General features: G+C 42.6%; 1 protein-coding gene across 1 annotated transcript in view; it reads left to right on the top strand.

The window, feature by feature from the left end:
• Nucleotides 1–8,365: 8,365 nt before the first annotated feature.
• LOC125284278 (arp2/3 complex-activating protein rickA-like) overlaps nucleotides 8,366–16,738 on the top strand; it is a gene marked incomplete in the record, with an annotated part of 9,048 nt that continues 675 nt past the window's right edge. The window contains 6 exon segments of the mRNA XM_048228166.1: nucleotides 8,366–8,415; nucleotides 9,007–9,382; nucleotides 10,817–11,066; nucleotides 13,074–13,154; nucleotides 14,819–14,863; nucleotides 16,128–16,731. Of these exon segments, the coding sequence (XP_048084123.1) occupies nucleotides 8,414–8,415; nucleotides 9,007–9,382; nucleotides 10,817–11,066; nucleotides 13,074–13,154; nucleotides 14,819–14,863; nucleotides 16,128–16,393 (1,020 nt within the window).

The following is a 16,738-nucleotide window of genomic DNA, read 5'->3' on the forward strand; positions in this document are numbered from 1 at the left end:
CTGTGTAGTAGAGTCTGATTAGATACTGTAGCCTACTCATCTGAGTAGTAGAGTCTGATTAGATACTGTTCTCATCTGAGTAGTAGAGTCTGATTAGATACTGTACTCATCTGTGTAGTAGAGTCTGATTAGGTGAGTTCCATATGATACTGTACTCATCTGAGTAGTAGAGTCTGATTAGATACTGTACTCATCTGAGTGGTAGAGTCTGATTAGGTGAGTTCCATATGATACTGTACTCATCTGAGTAGTAGAGTCTGATTAGATACTGTACTCATCTGAGTGGTAGAGTCTGATTAGGTGAGTTCTATATGATATTGTACTCATCTGTTTAGTAGAGTCTGATTAGATACTGTACTCATCTGCATAGTAGAGTCTGATTAGGTGAGTTCTATATGATACTGTACTCATCTGAGTAGTAGAGTCTGATTAGATACTGTACTCATCTGAGTACCTGTATTTTCCGGACTATAAGTCGCTCCTGAGTATAAGTCGCATCAGTCAAAAAATTCGTCATGAGCAGGAAAAAAACCTATATAAGTAGCACCGGACTGTAAGTCGCATTTATTTAGAAATGTATTTCACAAAAATCCAAAACCAAAAACAGAGACTATGTAACTGGATTATTGAGGCCAAAAAGATTAATGAAGATGAAAGAGTGAAGGCAGCCAAGAGGAGGGCAGGAAGGTAATTGCAAAGCAAAAGATTCACTGAAAGAAAATGCCATGAGGTGCACCAAAATGTTACTAAAATGTGGAGAATACAATGCAATCAAGCATTTTGGGCGATGTGGAGTCACAAGCTGGCAGCAGATTAAATGCTCATGAGAGAGAAAAAGATGCAGTTTTAGACGTGACCGAAACATAGGCCTATAGGCCCAACGGTAATTGTAAAGCAATTTACAAAAGATTCACTGAACAAAAATGCTGATATGATACATGAAAATGTAGCTAAAAATGTGGAGAAGACAATGCAATCAAGCATTTTGGGCGATGTTGAGTCACAAGCTGGCAGCAGATTAAATGCTCAAGATAGAGAAAAAGACGGTTTTAAAAGGACGTGACCTAGCTGAGGCAAGCCATGGCAATAGGCCAATACACCCGACGGTATTTGTAAAGCAATTTACAAAAGATTCACAGAACAAAATGCTGATGTGGTACATGAAAATGTAGCTAAAAATGTGGAGAATGCAATGCAATCAAGCATTTTGGACGATGTGGAGATACAAGCTGGCAGCAAATTAAATGCCTCGAGAGAGAAAAAGATCACGCGGGTTTAAATTGACGCGGCAGACCCGAAGCTGCAGCAATCAGGTGATATTTAGAAATGTATTTCACAAAATCCAAGACTAAGAACAGACAGACTATGTAACTGTACACATTGAGGCCAAACATATTGAGAATTCTACAGGGAATGTTAATGAAGAAGAAGGAGTGAATAGTGGCAAGAGGCAAGCCGAAGGCTGCTGACAAGGCCCGACGCTAATTGTAAGGCAATTTACAAAAAAAATCACTGAACTCAAATGCTGATGTGGCACATGAAAATGTAGCTTAAAATGTGGAGAATGCAATGCAATCAATCATTTTGTACGATATATTGGCACAGGCTGGCATGCAGCAGAACAATTGCTTGGCTGACCACCTCCGAGAGAGCGAGAGAAAAAAAGATGCACATTTAAAAGGGTCTAAATTCCAGCGCGGAATTGCGGGTATTGCGAATAAATTATTACTTAGTATTGAGCATAATAATAAAAGTCCCGCAAATCTAGCCATCATAATGCGAGAGATTCCCACACATTTTACCCTGTACCCTGTCTGACATTAATATAATAATGGAGCGGCCTGAATTCGGGACTATTGACGGACCAACTCTGACTTCAATTGAACCCCATGCAGAGACACACACACTCGCGCGCAGGACCACTTTGGGGGTGCCTCTCTTTCGTTGCTCTCTCTCTCTCAGCAGGATTTGTCACCGCTGAAGTCAAATTATAGCCTAGGTGCTTCAACATCAACCGCTATCGACAGGAAAGGAAAACAAACATTTAGCGATCAGGAACGTCAGGAATTTTGCAAATACAGAAGCATGACCACCTAGGCTATAACGTAGAGAACATGGATGACTTCTCTATTTGACGTTCGATTGCGGACGTGAACAGACAGCTACAGACACGGAGCGCACATAAGGCCTACTTTCACTTTCTGTGCACTCTAAAAAATGATTCATGAGGTTAGTAGATAAAACTTAAAATGAAGAACATTTTCGACATAAAAAAATTAAGTTTGCTACTTGTACATGTATAGGTGAGTTGACAACTTATTTTAAGGAGTTTGTCATACTAAAAAAGAAAGAAAGCTGTCTCAACTTATTAATTTATGGATTTTCAACACACAGTCTTGCTTTCACCTAACAATAGAAAGTATTAAGTTACTGAAACTTGTAAATCTCGTGACCAAACTTATAAAGCTGATAACACGACTGAACGTTCAGGACCTTCCAGACCACGCCTGAGAAGTAACAGAAATTATGGCACAGGATCCTGTACATGTAGCCTGCATCGAACATCAAAGGTACGTGCAAAGTAGTCTAGCCTACTATTTTTGTATTTGTTTTAAAAGCAACAGCTATCAAACAACGTCACACAGTGCATCAAAATCTTTGTCACGTGACACTACAAATGAAATTAACGCTACAGCTTGCCCTTTTGCTAATTTGAATATTTGAAAAGATGGATTTTACCTAGCTATCTACAGACAGTAGCTATCGTGTCTTCCAAGCTAGCTGCTGCTTGCACGGTAATTAAACCATTTGAAAAGATGACTTTGGTAGCTAAAACTCTTCAATGTTACCTGCAGCCTGCCCTTTGGTAATTTGGAGTTAGTAAAGGTCAATTTAGCTGTCTGGTGTCTTCAAACTTCACAGTGGCAGCTGCATTCAGCACTTAACATTTTAGCATTGCTAGTTCTAACACTGCGTGTTTTGAGGATCATATTTGGTGCGTCCTAGTTAAGCCCTAACATTGTCACTATTTATGAAGGTTTGTGGGCCATTTGACATTCTTAGCTTAACCTGAACATAGGCCTAATAGGTAGGCCAACATTTATTTATTTTTGAAGTTTGAGAAATATTCTGTGTCAATCCCTGCCAACCACGTAGATTTTGTTCATTTTGTTGTTGTCTTGAGGTTAATTTTCTAACATTGTGCCTTTCTTTTATACAGATAAATGATGAATTCAGACGGATCTCTACATTCATTCATTGCACAACTGGACCAGTTGCCATTGCTTTAAAATAAACAATGCTTTCAGAAAATTTTAAATTGCTGTGTGCTTTATTCAGACAGAAGTGAAGTAAGTTACTATAACTTAAAAGATCCATGCAAATTGTTACCTTAATTTTTTTTTAAGTAATTTCAACTCAAGTTGTTTTTGAGTAAATATTGTGAGACTTTTATAGTGAGAAGAACTCAATTAGTTTAGCACAATCAACTTGATTTGTCCTCTAAAAGCTAAATTAAGTTGAACCAACTTAATTATATTAATTTGATCATATAATATAATTCAGTTGTTCTAACTATATAAGTCTCACAATATTTACTCAAAAATGGCTTGAGTTGAAATTACTTAAAAAGATCCATGCAAATTGTTACCTCAATTTTTTTAAGTTGAGCCAGTGTATTATTTTTTAGAGTGTGCGTATTCATTACGTGAAAGATAATTAGTAGCAAAACAGCGATCAAATATTACATGGCAGTGCGTTTTGTTTTCAAATGTTTTCATGCATGTCTAGATAACAGGTGAGGGATGTTTAGGAGACTCGTAAATCCTCAAATTTAGGCTGCGCAAAGCACAGCACCTTATTTGGCCATGGCTTGTATTCGAGTCAGCTATAATATAGTCCTTTATTTCTTGCGTTTTATTGAGAGACATAGGCCTACTTTTCGTTTGGAGAGGCATGGGTAGGCTATCAAAAGCAGATGTTTAATTTGAGATTTACGTTTGGACTGTTGATTATATTGCTAAATATCGGGACTGATGACCACTGAAATCTGTGGGGTATTTAATGGCTTACTATTAAGTTTCATAGTGTCGGGAATTTTGATTGCCATCCACTTATTGCGAGATAAGGTATCCGCGCTTTCATTCATTCGTGTGCTGTGCTGCAAGGGGAACCTTATTCCGTATAGCCAAAGAGGTCTAAGATAGCCTAAATGTAGTTATTTTTTAAATTATGCATGATTTACTTTTTTATAAAATTCATAGGCTGATGCCTGGCAGCAACAATTGTGTTTAAATGTAGGCTTCAGCCTCTAGCTCAGAAGGGTGCGGCATGCGACTAGCTTGAGAGCAATGAGAGCAACGTGTTGGAGACTCATGGTGTAAATGACTTTTCATTGGCAACAATACCAACCAACAATATAAAATATTAAGAAGAGCTCTTTTATGAGTTAAATTGAAACAAAATTATACTGGCTTTTATTTGTCCAAATTTGAGGCCCGGCTATAAATAGAATCCCTGCCATAATTTGATATATAGGTATGCACTTGTGTTTCAGACATAGTGCAAGCACTAATCTCTGACTGAAAGTGCACAGGACTTGTGCATTTGAGAGCGCTCTCTCGCGGCTGTAGACATAATGTTTCATGTAAGGTTCATGTCAGTTAATATAAATTAACATTTAAAAACATGTTCAATTATATATTTTTTCATATATAAGTCGCACCTGACTATAAGTCGCAGGACCAGCCAAACTATGAAAAAAAATGCTACTTATAGTCCGGAAAATACGGTAGTAGAGTCTGATTATGTGAGTTCCATATGATACCTTACTGTACTCATCTGTGTGGCTGTCATCAGCTTTGGAATGTCTCAAAGGAGAGCTCATCTGCATCCAGTGTCTAGTCTGGTGCGGCTCTTCTGTAGGTCACTAAATGGCATCCAGTGTCTAATCTGGTGCGGCTCTTCTGTAGGTCACTAAATGGCATCCAGTGTCTAATCTGGTGCGGCTCTTCTGTAGGTCACTAAATGGCATCCAGTGTCTAATCTGGTGCGGCTCTTCTGTAGGTCACTAAATGGCATCTTTCTGTTCCCAGATCCTACAGTATATCCTCCTAACGGCTCGCTCTGCTTTAAGGACACCACATCAACACAGTTACGATTTTACACATTAAAGGAGAATTCCGGTGTGATATTGACCTAAAGTGTGTTGAAACATGATACCGAGTGTCATCTCGACTTGTCCCCTGCACTCCGAAATCTGGCGCTATAGCCAATGCTACAAACAGGTTTTCGATGGGGGTGCCTTGGGCATCGGCCTAGCCATGCAAATAAATCACTGTTTTACACCATTTACGAGGCTCCAGCTCCATACTTCATTGGTAGACTTCCGAGGACCCTAACATTTAAAACGAGACATTGAGAATTTTGAAAAAGCACTGGTAGTTTATTTACAAGACGATTTATACAGACAGTACCTTCAGGAAGTTTACCGTTCACCGCCATCTTGAATTTAGTCACGATAAGTCGAGCGACGAGTACGAATGAACAGGTATGATAAGGGATCAGATTCCAAAAATAATTCCGTGGAAATGCATTCATATGCAAAAGATTCCAGTTGCTGCTACTGGAAGCAACTGTGCTCTATAAATGTAACTTGTTGTTGTTATAAGTGCTCTCTGATAGCATCGTTACAGGTAACGTCATAGGCCTAAGTTGCAGTGCAATTGTTGCAGTGCTCTTCAGAACTGTATGTGAGACATGAGCATTGTCACTGTTGGCATATGGCTAGTGTTCTCAGAGTTGTAACGTTATCTCCCATCAACAGTGACACTACCTTTACAAGGACATTACTATTCCGACTATTGAATAACACAGTGGCAGGAGATGTTGGTCTCACTGTTTTTCAATTCTTAGAGCCTTTTGCTTTTGAGCCTCACTCTCGGACATTCTTTCCAACATTTTCTCAAGGTGTCCAGCTGAACTGTAGGCCTATGAATGACATGACATTTGACCGTATGAACTGTAGGGCTATGAATGACATGATATTTTACCATATGAACTCCAGTCTCTAGCCTGTGCGTTGGTCTGCAGCCAGCTAGCCTGTGCGTTGGTCTGGGGCCAGCTAGCCTGGGTGTTGGTCTGGGTCTCTGGCCTACATGTTCACTTGCATGGGGTATCAGATAGGCAGCTTCTAGTACCAACATCTCACATTTACAAACATTTATGTGGGATTACTCACACTCAGATAGCAAAATCAGATTGGTAGATAGGGGACGGCTGGTGTTACGCCGGTGGGCCAGCTCTTTAAATTTAACTTGTCATGAATATTAAGAAAGAAAAGTTAATAAAATGATATATGGAGTATAACTGAACAAATTAAAAAAAATGTAGACCAATAGTGGCAAAATATTGGGGAACTTATCTGCAACCCGCCAGGGGACCGCCAGCTATGCCCCCAATGGACCGACAGTGGTCCGCCAGCTATGCCCCCAATGGACCGACAGTGGTCCGCCAGCCTCTTGCTATCTGGGACAGAACCACTGCCCTTAATTAATGGTTTAAGTTGTCCGAATTATTATCAGTGTTGTTGCCAGAACCACCACCTGCTGTACTGTAGGCCTATGCCAAACAAAGACCGTCACTGAACCCAACGTTGGAGCAGAAGTTACTCCCACGCAAGGCGGGACCTCTTCTGTTGAAGTTCAAAAGTTCACAAAGATGCTTTGCTGAGGTTACACCGCTTGTTAGAATAGGCTAAACTGAACGAACGGTGATCATCCATCTGCTGCCTACAGTATGCAAGTGCAGCTTATATTTTACCACTTTTAGTAGGAAGGTAGTTGTGTGGTTAGGCTATTTAACCGTTCGAAATTTATCATGCACATGTTTGGCTACATGACACTGTAGGTAACGTAGGCTACAGCGTTTTGAACAAACCAGTGTTGGACGATTTCAAAAAGTTTGTGACGCGTATCGTGTTACATTTTAAGATTTCGAAGGATAGTTAACTGTAGGATAGCCTACTTTACTAGTTCGACTCATTGAAAGCCAAACGTGAACCAACTTCCTTGTAAAAAGGTGAGCGCTTGTAGCCTGTCGAACACTGATCAAAGATCGAATCTTTCAAAGGTATTGTGTAGGCTATTGCCTAACTTGGTGCAGCGTGATAAGACTGGGTAGATGGGTTAGTATTCATTCGCTGTCCACGACAAATGATGGCATTCTGTTTTTGAAAGTGACCTTGCCTGTTCGTGTGCTCGAGGAGTTGGTGGCATAGGTTGGTGGTGGTCTGAGAGCGAAAGTCGAACAACTTCCTGATCATTTCGGAGTTCATTGGGAGGCGTGGTGTTTTAGCAAGGTGTACTTGGGGTCTATGTGTTTCCCTTGGTTTATTCCTTTCTTTTACTACCTATGGTTTATTCTCTAGAAACTTCTGGATTATTGTCTTAATATATAACTACAAAGGTAAATGTAGCCTATCTCTCAAACTATGCCAGTCACTAGGCTGTTTAAGGTATTTACACATGCATTTTAATTTGTTCATTTAAATCTGTTGGTTGGTTAACGACCGTTTAGGCCATATGAGCGTTTGGTTGTCTCAAAATAGGCCTATAATTCTTTCACACAAACATATGGGCGTTTGGGAGGTAACCACGTAGCCTACACCATGATGTTGGAGGTGCAAAAAAACGGTGCATTACCATTGAGATAACATGGAGCTGGCTCGAGGGCTATTCAAGTATTTTCTCGCGTTTCGTTGTAAAATGAAGGCACCGTTTTTTATAGCCATAGTTGCGTGTCCACTTCAGGCTCATTGGCTATCAATTTGGTAACGATAACAGGGTATTTGACGTCTTTAGAACTCTAAACATATCGGAGGTGACAAATGTTGAGTTACCCCAGTCTAGATTTTTTGACGTTAATCACTCCTATGATGTATTTCTATCCAAAGTAAAGTGCTGTTTCGAAGTTAACTGATGGTCAAATCCAGGGTTCTAAATTAACACCCGCCAAATGCGGGTTAAAATTCATTTTGGCGGGTGTTAATAAAAACTTACGGGCCAGTTTGGCCGGTGATGCATGAGGCATTACATGCATGATACATAAGGCTCTGTTCTCGGTCATATATCCCCTGGAAGTACTTCCTACATTTCCCATGACCACTGTGCTGTAATGCTACGCGATGACGTTTCATACGCCCATTGGCTGCGCGCAGTTTGCAGTGAAACCAGCGCGAGAGACCATGGAAACGAACTGAGCCTATTTGGCCAATAAATAGTTTTTCATTTTTGTTAGAATAAGTATACAATGCAACATCCACCAACAGCATGTCACATAAAGATGATACTTTTATTTACCTCTCTATAAAGATCCAACTTGAACATGGATATCGACAGAAATAGAGATCCCAAACATGTAAGCAAGTGTTTGCACTTTCTGTGTAGGCTATATTTTGTGGTATGTATTTATGCCAACAACGTTAATAAAATGATCAAATGCATTCAGTGACACTCAACTCAAAAACTCATAATTCTCTTCTTTTCACCGGAAAAAAATTGGCTAGTAGAAATTCTGATTGGCCTTTAGAAAGTTACCAGCCACATTGGCTGGTGATAAAAAAAAAAAGTTAATTTAGGACCCTTTTCAAATCAACCACAAATCCGATATTGTTTGCACCTCCAAGTGGTCTGTGACTAAGTTTTTTGTGAAAGAATTAACATTTGGATTTTATTTATTAGGTCTATGCTGTGTGTAGGTAATGTAGCTAAGTATCGGAACTATAGTGTTCTGAGTATCAAAACTGCTGTTTTGTAGGAAATGGCTATTTACAGATCATGTGCAGGAAGTGAAATATTATTAGAAAATATTGCTGCATTGTGCTTTAGAAAAACTGCAGAATTACTGCATTTTGTAAGGGACAGCCCACAGGATACCGCTTTTATAGATCATCAAACTATTAATATTTATACTTTAAATTAATATAATTTATATATATACAATTTGTAGGCTACATTCAGACATGGACCTGATCACTTCAGCTATTGAGCCGATCAAGTTCATCGCAGAGACGGTGTACGAGCTCTTCATGAAGGAGAAGAGCAATAAAGAGCAGTGCCAGCGGCTGGCCAAGTGCGTGCGTGCCCTCGTGGCGACGCTGGACGCGTTGCGGTGTCAGCAGGACCTGAGTGCCCACAGCACGGTGCTGCAGCAGCGGCTGGGTGAGCTGAGGGTCACGCTAGAGGCGGCCGAGGCGCTCATGCTCAAGCGCGAGGGCACCAGCCAGATTAAGAAGCTGCTGAAGGCCAACAAGACCAGCGACAAGCTGGACGATCTCTTCCAGCAGCTCCACGACGAGCACAAACAGCTGGCCTTGCTGCTGCAGGTGGGTCAGCCGTTTCATCCTCAAAATACTCAGGTTTAACCGTTTAATCCTCAAAATACTCAGGTTTAACCATTTAATCCTCAAAATACTCTGGTTTTAACTTTTTAATTCTGTAATACTCTGGTTTTAACCATTTCATTCTCAAAATACTCAGGTTTAACAGTTTAATCCTCAAAATACTCTGGTTTTAACCGTTTCATTCTCAAAATACTCAGATTTAACCGTTTAATCCTCAAAATACTCTGGTTTTAACTTTTTAATTCTTTAATACTCTGGTTTTAACAGTTTAATCCTCAAAATACTCTGGTTTTAACCGTTTCATTCTCAAAATACTCAGATTTAACCATTTAATCCTCAAAATACTCTGGTTTTAACTTTTTAATTCTTTAATACTCTGGTTTTAACAGTTTCATTCGCAACATACTCAGGTTTAACCGTTTAATCCTCAAAGTACTCTGGTTTTAACTGTTTCATTCTGAAATACTCTGGTTTTAACCTTTTAATCCTCAAAATACTCTGGTTTGAACTTTTTCATTTTCAAAATACATTTAACCAGCTGGCCTTTTAGGTATGGCATCGAAACCTTGCCTTGTGTAATCCAAATTCAACCACCTGTCAGACTTATGGACCAATAGACACATTTTATATAAGGTTTAAATATCAGATAATGCCGAAACTGATACGATTGCAATGATTGTCTATAGCAGGGGTGGGCCAACTTTTTGGCTCAAGTGCTACATTGGGTTTAGAAAATTGGCCAGCGGGTTCATGTTTAAAAATTCATGTTTAGTTCTCAATGATCTTTTGCCAGCTCCACTCAAATATAGCCTATTGCTAGTGCTGTGCCCTCTCACAGTTTATAAATGGTCAGTAGTGGGAACTACTGTTGCCTTCATCATTTCCTTTTAAAAGTTTCTTATAAGAAGGAGATCAATTATCAACAATGACAAACCAGCTGGAACCTGCTGCTCTCTCTCCCTCTCGTGCGTGCTCAGACAGGTTCCCAATTAATTGTAGTAGCACAACTTACTTAGTTAGATCTGCTGCAAAGGAGATTACAAAGAGTATCATCTCTATGTAACATGATGTTTTGACATTATAAATGCTCTGTAAGAAGAGTGAATAGCAGTTTGCAGTATAGCTAACCACAACGTCGTCTATCGCAGGGCAGTAAAGCTAACCACAACGTCGTCTATCGCAGACCACAACGTCGTCTATCGCAGGGGAAAAATGGCAAGCAGCCTGATAACCTGATTAAACGCTCGGTGGGCCGGATTAAAGTGTTTGACGGGCATGATCCAGCCCGCGGGCCGTAGTTTGCCCACCCCTGGTCTATAGCATGATCACACAGTGGATTTCCTACAGAAGCGTGCTAGCAGAAGCGTGCTAACTAGCTCCCTCTCAACCCTACTACTTCTGCCACTCCTGCTGCAGGTGGAGAATCGTGAGACTGCTGGTGCCACCCTCAGGAAGGTGGACATAGTGCAGGACACGATGGACGGCACGGCTGCCAAGGTGACCGCTGTGCACGAGCAGGTCGACTCCACCCTGCAGAAGGTCCACAATGTGGACGCGAAGATGGACGACTCGCAGAAGCAAATGGGTGCATTGCACGACAAGGTGGCCAAGTCCCAGGAGACCATGGACTCTCTACACGAGAAGGTGGAGAAGCTCATCAAAGTAGGTGAGTATCCTAATGACAACCATGGAGCGTGTGGCCCAGGGGCCTAATGACAACCATGGAGCGTGTGGCCCAGGGGCCTAATGACAACCATGGAGCGCGTGGCCCAGGGGTCTCAACCATGGAGCGTGTGGCCCAGGGGCCTAATGACAACCATGGAGCGTGTGGCCCAGGGGCCTAATGACAACCATGGAGCGTGTGGCCCAGGGGTCTCAACCATGGAGCGTGTGGCCCAGGGGCCTAATGACAAATCTGAAGGTTGCCAGTCCAAAGCTCTGCTGGTCATGTGACGGCTCTGCTGGTCATGTGACGGGCTCTGCTGTTCATGTGACGGGCTCTGCTGTTCATGTGATGGGCTCTGCTGGTCATGCGATGGGCTCAGCTGGTCATGTGATGGTCATATAGACCATGTAGGGATTTCGGTGGCCGCATTTTCAGGATGTTTATTGGTGTAGAACAATGGTCATGTGATGTGCATTTTGAGGATGTTTCTTGGTGTAGAACAATGGTCATGTGATGTCATTGGTCAGTGGTGTCATTTTTGAACATTTCTGACCATGTTCCACAGGAGCAGCTGTATTTCAGCCCACACCTGACCCCGATATGTAGACAAGATTATATATATGTGTGTGTGTGTGTGTGTTACTCTTACCCTGCTGTTTTATGCAGCCTCCAGTGTAATATGCCATATGTAAGGGTGGCTGTGTGGGGCAACTGGGCCGTGTTGCTGGGCAGCTACAGAACTGATCCCATGTATTTTGATTGGATGAATATGATTATTTTCCTACTGATAGTTAAAGCTCTACAGGGGAAAAAAGCCCAATATCATTGGGACTTTACCCACACAGGAATACTGGAATATTGGCCAACAGCATTGCTCACAAAGTGACCATCTGTATCACCATTCTAAGATCCTGGGGTTTAGAAGGCCTTCTGTGGTCAAGTCAAGTCACGTTTATTTATAAAGCACTTTAAAAAACAACAACAGCTGACCAAAGTGCTGGACAGGCAAGTTAGTACGACTTGGTAGACAACAAAAAAGAAAACAAAAAGTGAGGATAACAATATTTACAGGCAAACAAACAAATAAATACATAAGACAATCAGACTGTGTTAAACGCCAGGGCATAAAAATGGGTTTTTAGGTGAGATTTAAAAACACTCAGGGAGGGAGCCAGGCGTATATGTTGGGGCAGCTCGTTCCAGAGCTTTGGTGCAATCACCGCAAAAGCCCGGTCCCCTCTGCTCTTTAGCCTAGAACGAGGCACAACCAGCCGGAGTTGGTCAGCAGACCTAGAAGCCCTAGAGGATGTCTGCACCTTCAGGAGATCTGCTGAAGATGTACAGTGGGGCCAGACCATGTAAAGATTTAAAAACAAATAAAAGAACTTTCAAATGTATTCTAAAACGGACAGGGAGCCAGTGAAGGGCTGCAAGCACTGGTGTAATATGCTCACACCTTCGTGTTTTGGTTAGAAGGCGGGCTGCAGCGTTCTGAACAAGTTGAAGGCGGGACAAAGAGGAACAGCTAATGCCCACATATAGGGCCTTGCAGTAATCTAGGGGGGAAGAAATAAAAGCATGAATAGCATAAGTTATAGAATAAGTTTATAAGGGATAAGAAAGGCTTAACCTTGAATAAAAGCCTTAACTGGAAGAAGCTAGATCTTACTACTGTGTTTATCTGTTTCTCCATTTTAAAATTACAGTCTAACATTACATCAATGTATCTTTTTACAGTATCTTTAGAAAATGGCTCAAGGGGGCCTAAGTCACCTTGTGTGTCACAAGCAGCACTGGGCCGAAGGACTATGACCTCAGTTTTATTTTCATTAAAATGTAAAAAATGTAAAGCCATCCAGGCTTTGATGTCCTCTAGACAAGCTAATAAAAGTTTAAAAGATTGGGGGTCGTTATGTTTCAGGGGCATGTAGATCTGTGTGTCATCCGCATAGCAGTGGAAGGAGATGTTATATTTTCTGATGTGACTAATTCTTGGCTCCTTCATAGCGTCCCTTGATGCCTCCAGCGGAGGTCCGACCAATCCAAACCCAGGAGCCCCCAGCGGAGTTCCGACCAATCCAAACCCAGGTATGTACTCCGACACCTGCCCTGAGGTATTGCACGTGGGTATGGCATACTGACTGTAGTGGTTTTGCGTGTGGGTTTGCATGCTGACTGCAGTGGTATTGCATGCTGACTGCAGTGGTATTGCATGCTGACTGCAGTGAGTGTTATTGAACAGTTGACCAGTTAGTATGATTTTAAAGCAACATGATGTAGCTCTTGCACCTTCAAACTCATTTGAGGCCACAATGACTCACAATAAAGAGAGTGGAGACTCCATGACGATGCCAGCGTGTAACCAGAACACCTGGTGTTACACTGTGTAACATGCTGGGTACCTTCTCAGCGCTAAATGGATATGTAACGTGCTGGGTACCCTCTTAGCGCTAAATGGATATGCCTACTATGTTGTATGTATAAATAGGCGATGAATTAGCTCCGCCTAGCTTCACTCACATCCATCTGGGACCTCTTCCATTTAGAGTAATTTCTGCAACCGATTTTATGGTACAGCCAATCAGGACGCAGGGCGGGAGTTTCATAGATGTGACATAGCGTAGAAGCGACTGTGAGACTGTTATCAGCGTCACGGGTTGGCTTCGATGTGAGTGGTTGAAGTAGCACGTCAATAGATGACGGACAAGTGGCTTATTCAATCATATGCAAGCATTTTTTGATTAGGCCCAGCCTTCTGAAGCAACACTCCAATGGATCGGTTCCAGATGGATGAGTGGAGCTAGGTGGAACGAAATTCATCTGGCGAGAGTCAGGTTAAGTAGGCTACATTGAAGAGACTAAACTAAGTTAAGTTATGCAATCAAGCAGTATCTCAAAGCTAATGTTAGAATACTGTTTGGATGTCGAATTTAGCATGCTTAGCCTACTTACAGCTGCTTGTCAATTTCGTTGAAGGGCTCATTTTATTGACTCTGACACTGAATGTTTGCAAAATCCCGATGTAAATGGATTTTTTTTTTCCAAAATTCAAAAGTGCTTGTCCCAAGGAGAAGTACAAACCTTTATTTTAACTATGTAGAAAACGTTATGAATTGCATCCACACATCAGCAGCCTTTAAACTGTGTTACAATTGCAATTTGCAAGGGTTCCCCCACGAACGTCTTAAAGTGACAGGCACTCAATTAGACCTATACCCAAGACCCCCGTTGTCCAAGTCAGCTACCGCCACAAACTGAATCCAATTCTGTGGGAAACACTGAAATGGATATGTAACGTGCTGGGTACCCACTTAGCGCTAAAAGTAACGTGCTGGGTACCCTCTTAGCGCTAAATGGATTAGTAACGTGCTGGGTACCCTCTTAGCGCTAAATGGATATGTAACGTGCTGGGTACCCTCTTAGCGCTAAATGGATATGTAACGTGCTGGGTACCCTCTTAGTGCAAAATGGATATGTAACGTGCTGGGTACCCTCTTAGCGCTATAACATGCTGGGTACCCTCTTAGAGCTAAATGGATATGTCCTACACACCATGTGTGTAAGATATGATCTTAGTGAAGATGTGTGTAAGATTGCACAATCTTAGTGAGGATCTATGTGAGTTGTCAATCTTAGTGAGGATGTACCGTATGAAATGAGACTTAGTGAGGATGTACCATGTGAAATGAGACTTACTGAGGATGTGCTGTGTGAAATGAGACTGACCGAATGACCCCTCACCCCCCATACAGGACCTGCAGCGAGGCCTGCTGACCCTCCACTCCCTGAGGACGCAGGTCAGTGGACAACAGACTTCAGTTCACTTCAGTTCCGTTCTTTAGTGACGTGTCAGGATAGAGTTTGTGTTGCCAAAGGATTAAACATTGATATGACATAAATTAACAAATAAATGTTAGAAACTGTACTGTTATACAACAATATAATTACATGCATATATTGACTGACTGCAATTGTGGCCATTATAATTAAGAGAACATATGCAGCAGGAGATACATATGGGATGTATATGTATATGTTGACCATGTGTTTTGTGTTAGGACACAGCATTCAAATCTCAGAGGATGCACTTGAATTTGAATCAAACATCCAAGCAGAAACGTTTTAATGTGGAGACACCGCACTCAAAGAATCCTCTAGAAATGGCAGTAATCTCTACACAAACCCACCCCTTCCTGTACACATACCCTGCCCCTTCCTGTACATAGCAATTAGCTAAGGCTAAGATGGAGAGTTTTCTTGGGGAATGTGTTGCGTTTTGGCGCATATCGCCATCTAGCGTGGCGGAGTAAAACATTAATTCGCCTTATTCACCCGGGGGCCATTAGTCCAGCAGATGGTGGTGGGAATGCCATTACACCTCAGTCCAGCAGATGGTGGTGGGAATGCCATTACACCTCAGTCCAGCAGATGGTGGTGGGAATGCCATTACACCTCAGTCCAGCAGATGGTGGTGGTAATGCCATTACACCTCAGTCCAGCAGATGGTGGTGGGAATGCCATTACACCTCAGTCCAGCAGGTGGTGCTAATGCCATTACACCTCAGTCCAGCAGATGGTGCTAATGCCATTACACCTCAGTCCAGCAGATGGTGGTGGTAATGCCATTACACCTCAGTCCAGCAGATGGTGCTAATGCCATTACACCTCAGTCCAGCAGATGGTGGTGGTAATGCCATTACACCTCAGTCCAGCAGGTGGTGCTAATGCCATTACACCTCAGTCCAGCAGGTGGTGGTGCTAATGCCATTACACCTCAGTCCAGCAGGTGGTGCTAATGCCATTACACCTCAGTCCAGCAGGTGGTGCTAATGCCATTACACCTCAGTCCAGCAGGTGGTGCTAATGCCATTACACCTCAGTCCAGCAGGTGGTGGTGCTAATGCCATTACACCTCAGTCCAGCAGATGGTGCTAATGCCATTACACCTCAGTCCAGCAGATGGTGCTAATGCCATTACACCTCAGTCCAGCAGGTGGTGCTAATGTCCGTTTGCAATATACTGTCTAATCTTTTTCTTTGTTGCTTATTGTGTCTCCTCAGCGGCGGCGCTGGGTGCGGTCCGCAGCAGGTTCGTGGAGAAGGCGAGTCTGCCCCTGCTGAAGCAGCTGCTGGACGAGCTCCAGACAGCGCGCGTGCTGAACTCCGAGGAGGCGGAGTCTGTGCTGGAGGAGCAGTCGGCCCGAGCTGACCGCGCCCGCTGCCTCATCGACACCGTGCGCAAGAAGGGCCGCCGCGCCAGCGAGACCATGATCACACACCTGAGGGACAAGGACCCTGAACTGGCCCAGACCCTGGGGCTTGCCTGAGGGGGGGGGGGAGAGATAAGAAGGCTTTGGACGAGTCTTCACTGAACACGACCTACTGTGCACTGGACCTAATGACCATGTTTCTGTGTCGCCATCACCTTTTGGAGGGAATCACCACCAGCATGCAAACTCTGTCGACAGGCCCAAAAGACAGTGGGCAGAGACCAAAGTCACTCCATGACTGAGGCGGACATCCAGGGTCCAGAAAGTAAAAGTCCTGCTATATATTCTTTCTACCTGTGCACTTAACACAGGTTATATCATTTATTATCTGATCTACCTGGCTGCTAATTAGGATGAGCTGGTTTACTAAATGGTTGGATCAAATACTTGACAGGGACTTTT

Source organism: Alosa alosa, chromosome 19 (genome assembly GCF_017589495.1).
Source record: "Alosa alosa isolate M-15738 ecotype Scorff River chromosome 19, AALO_Geno_1.1, whole genome shotgun sequence".
NCBI lineage: Eukaryota > Metazoa > Chordata > Actinopteri > Clupeiformes > Clupeidae > Alosa > Alosa alosa.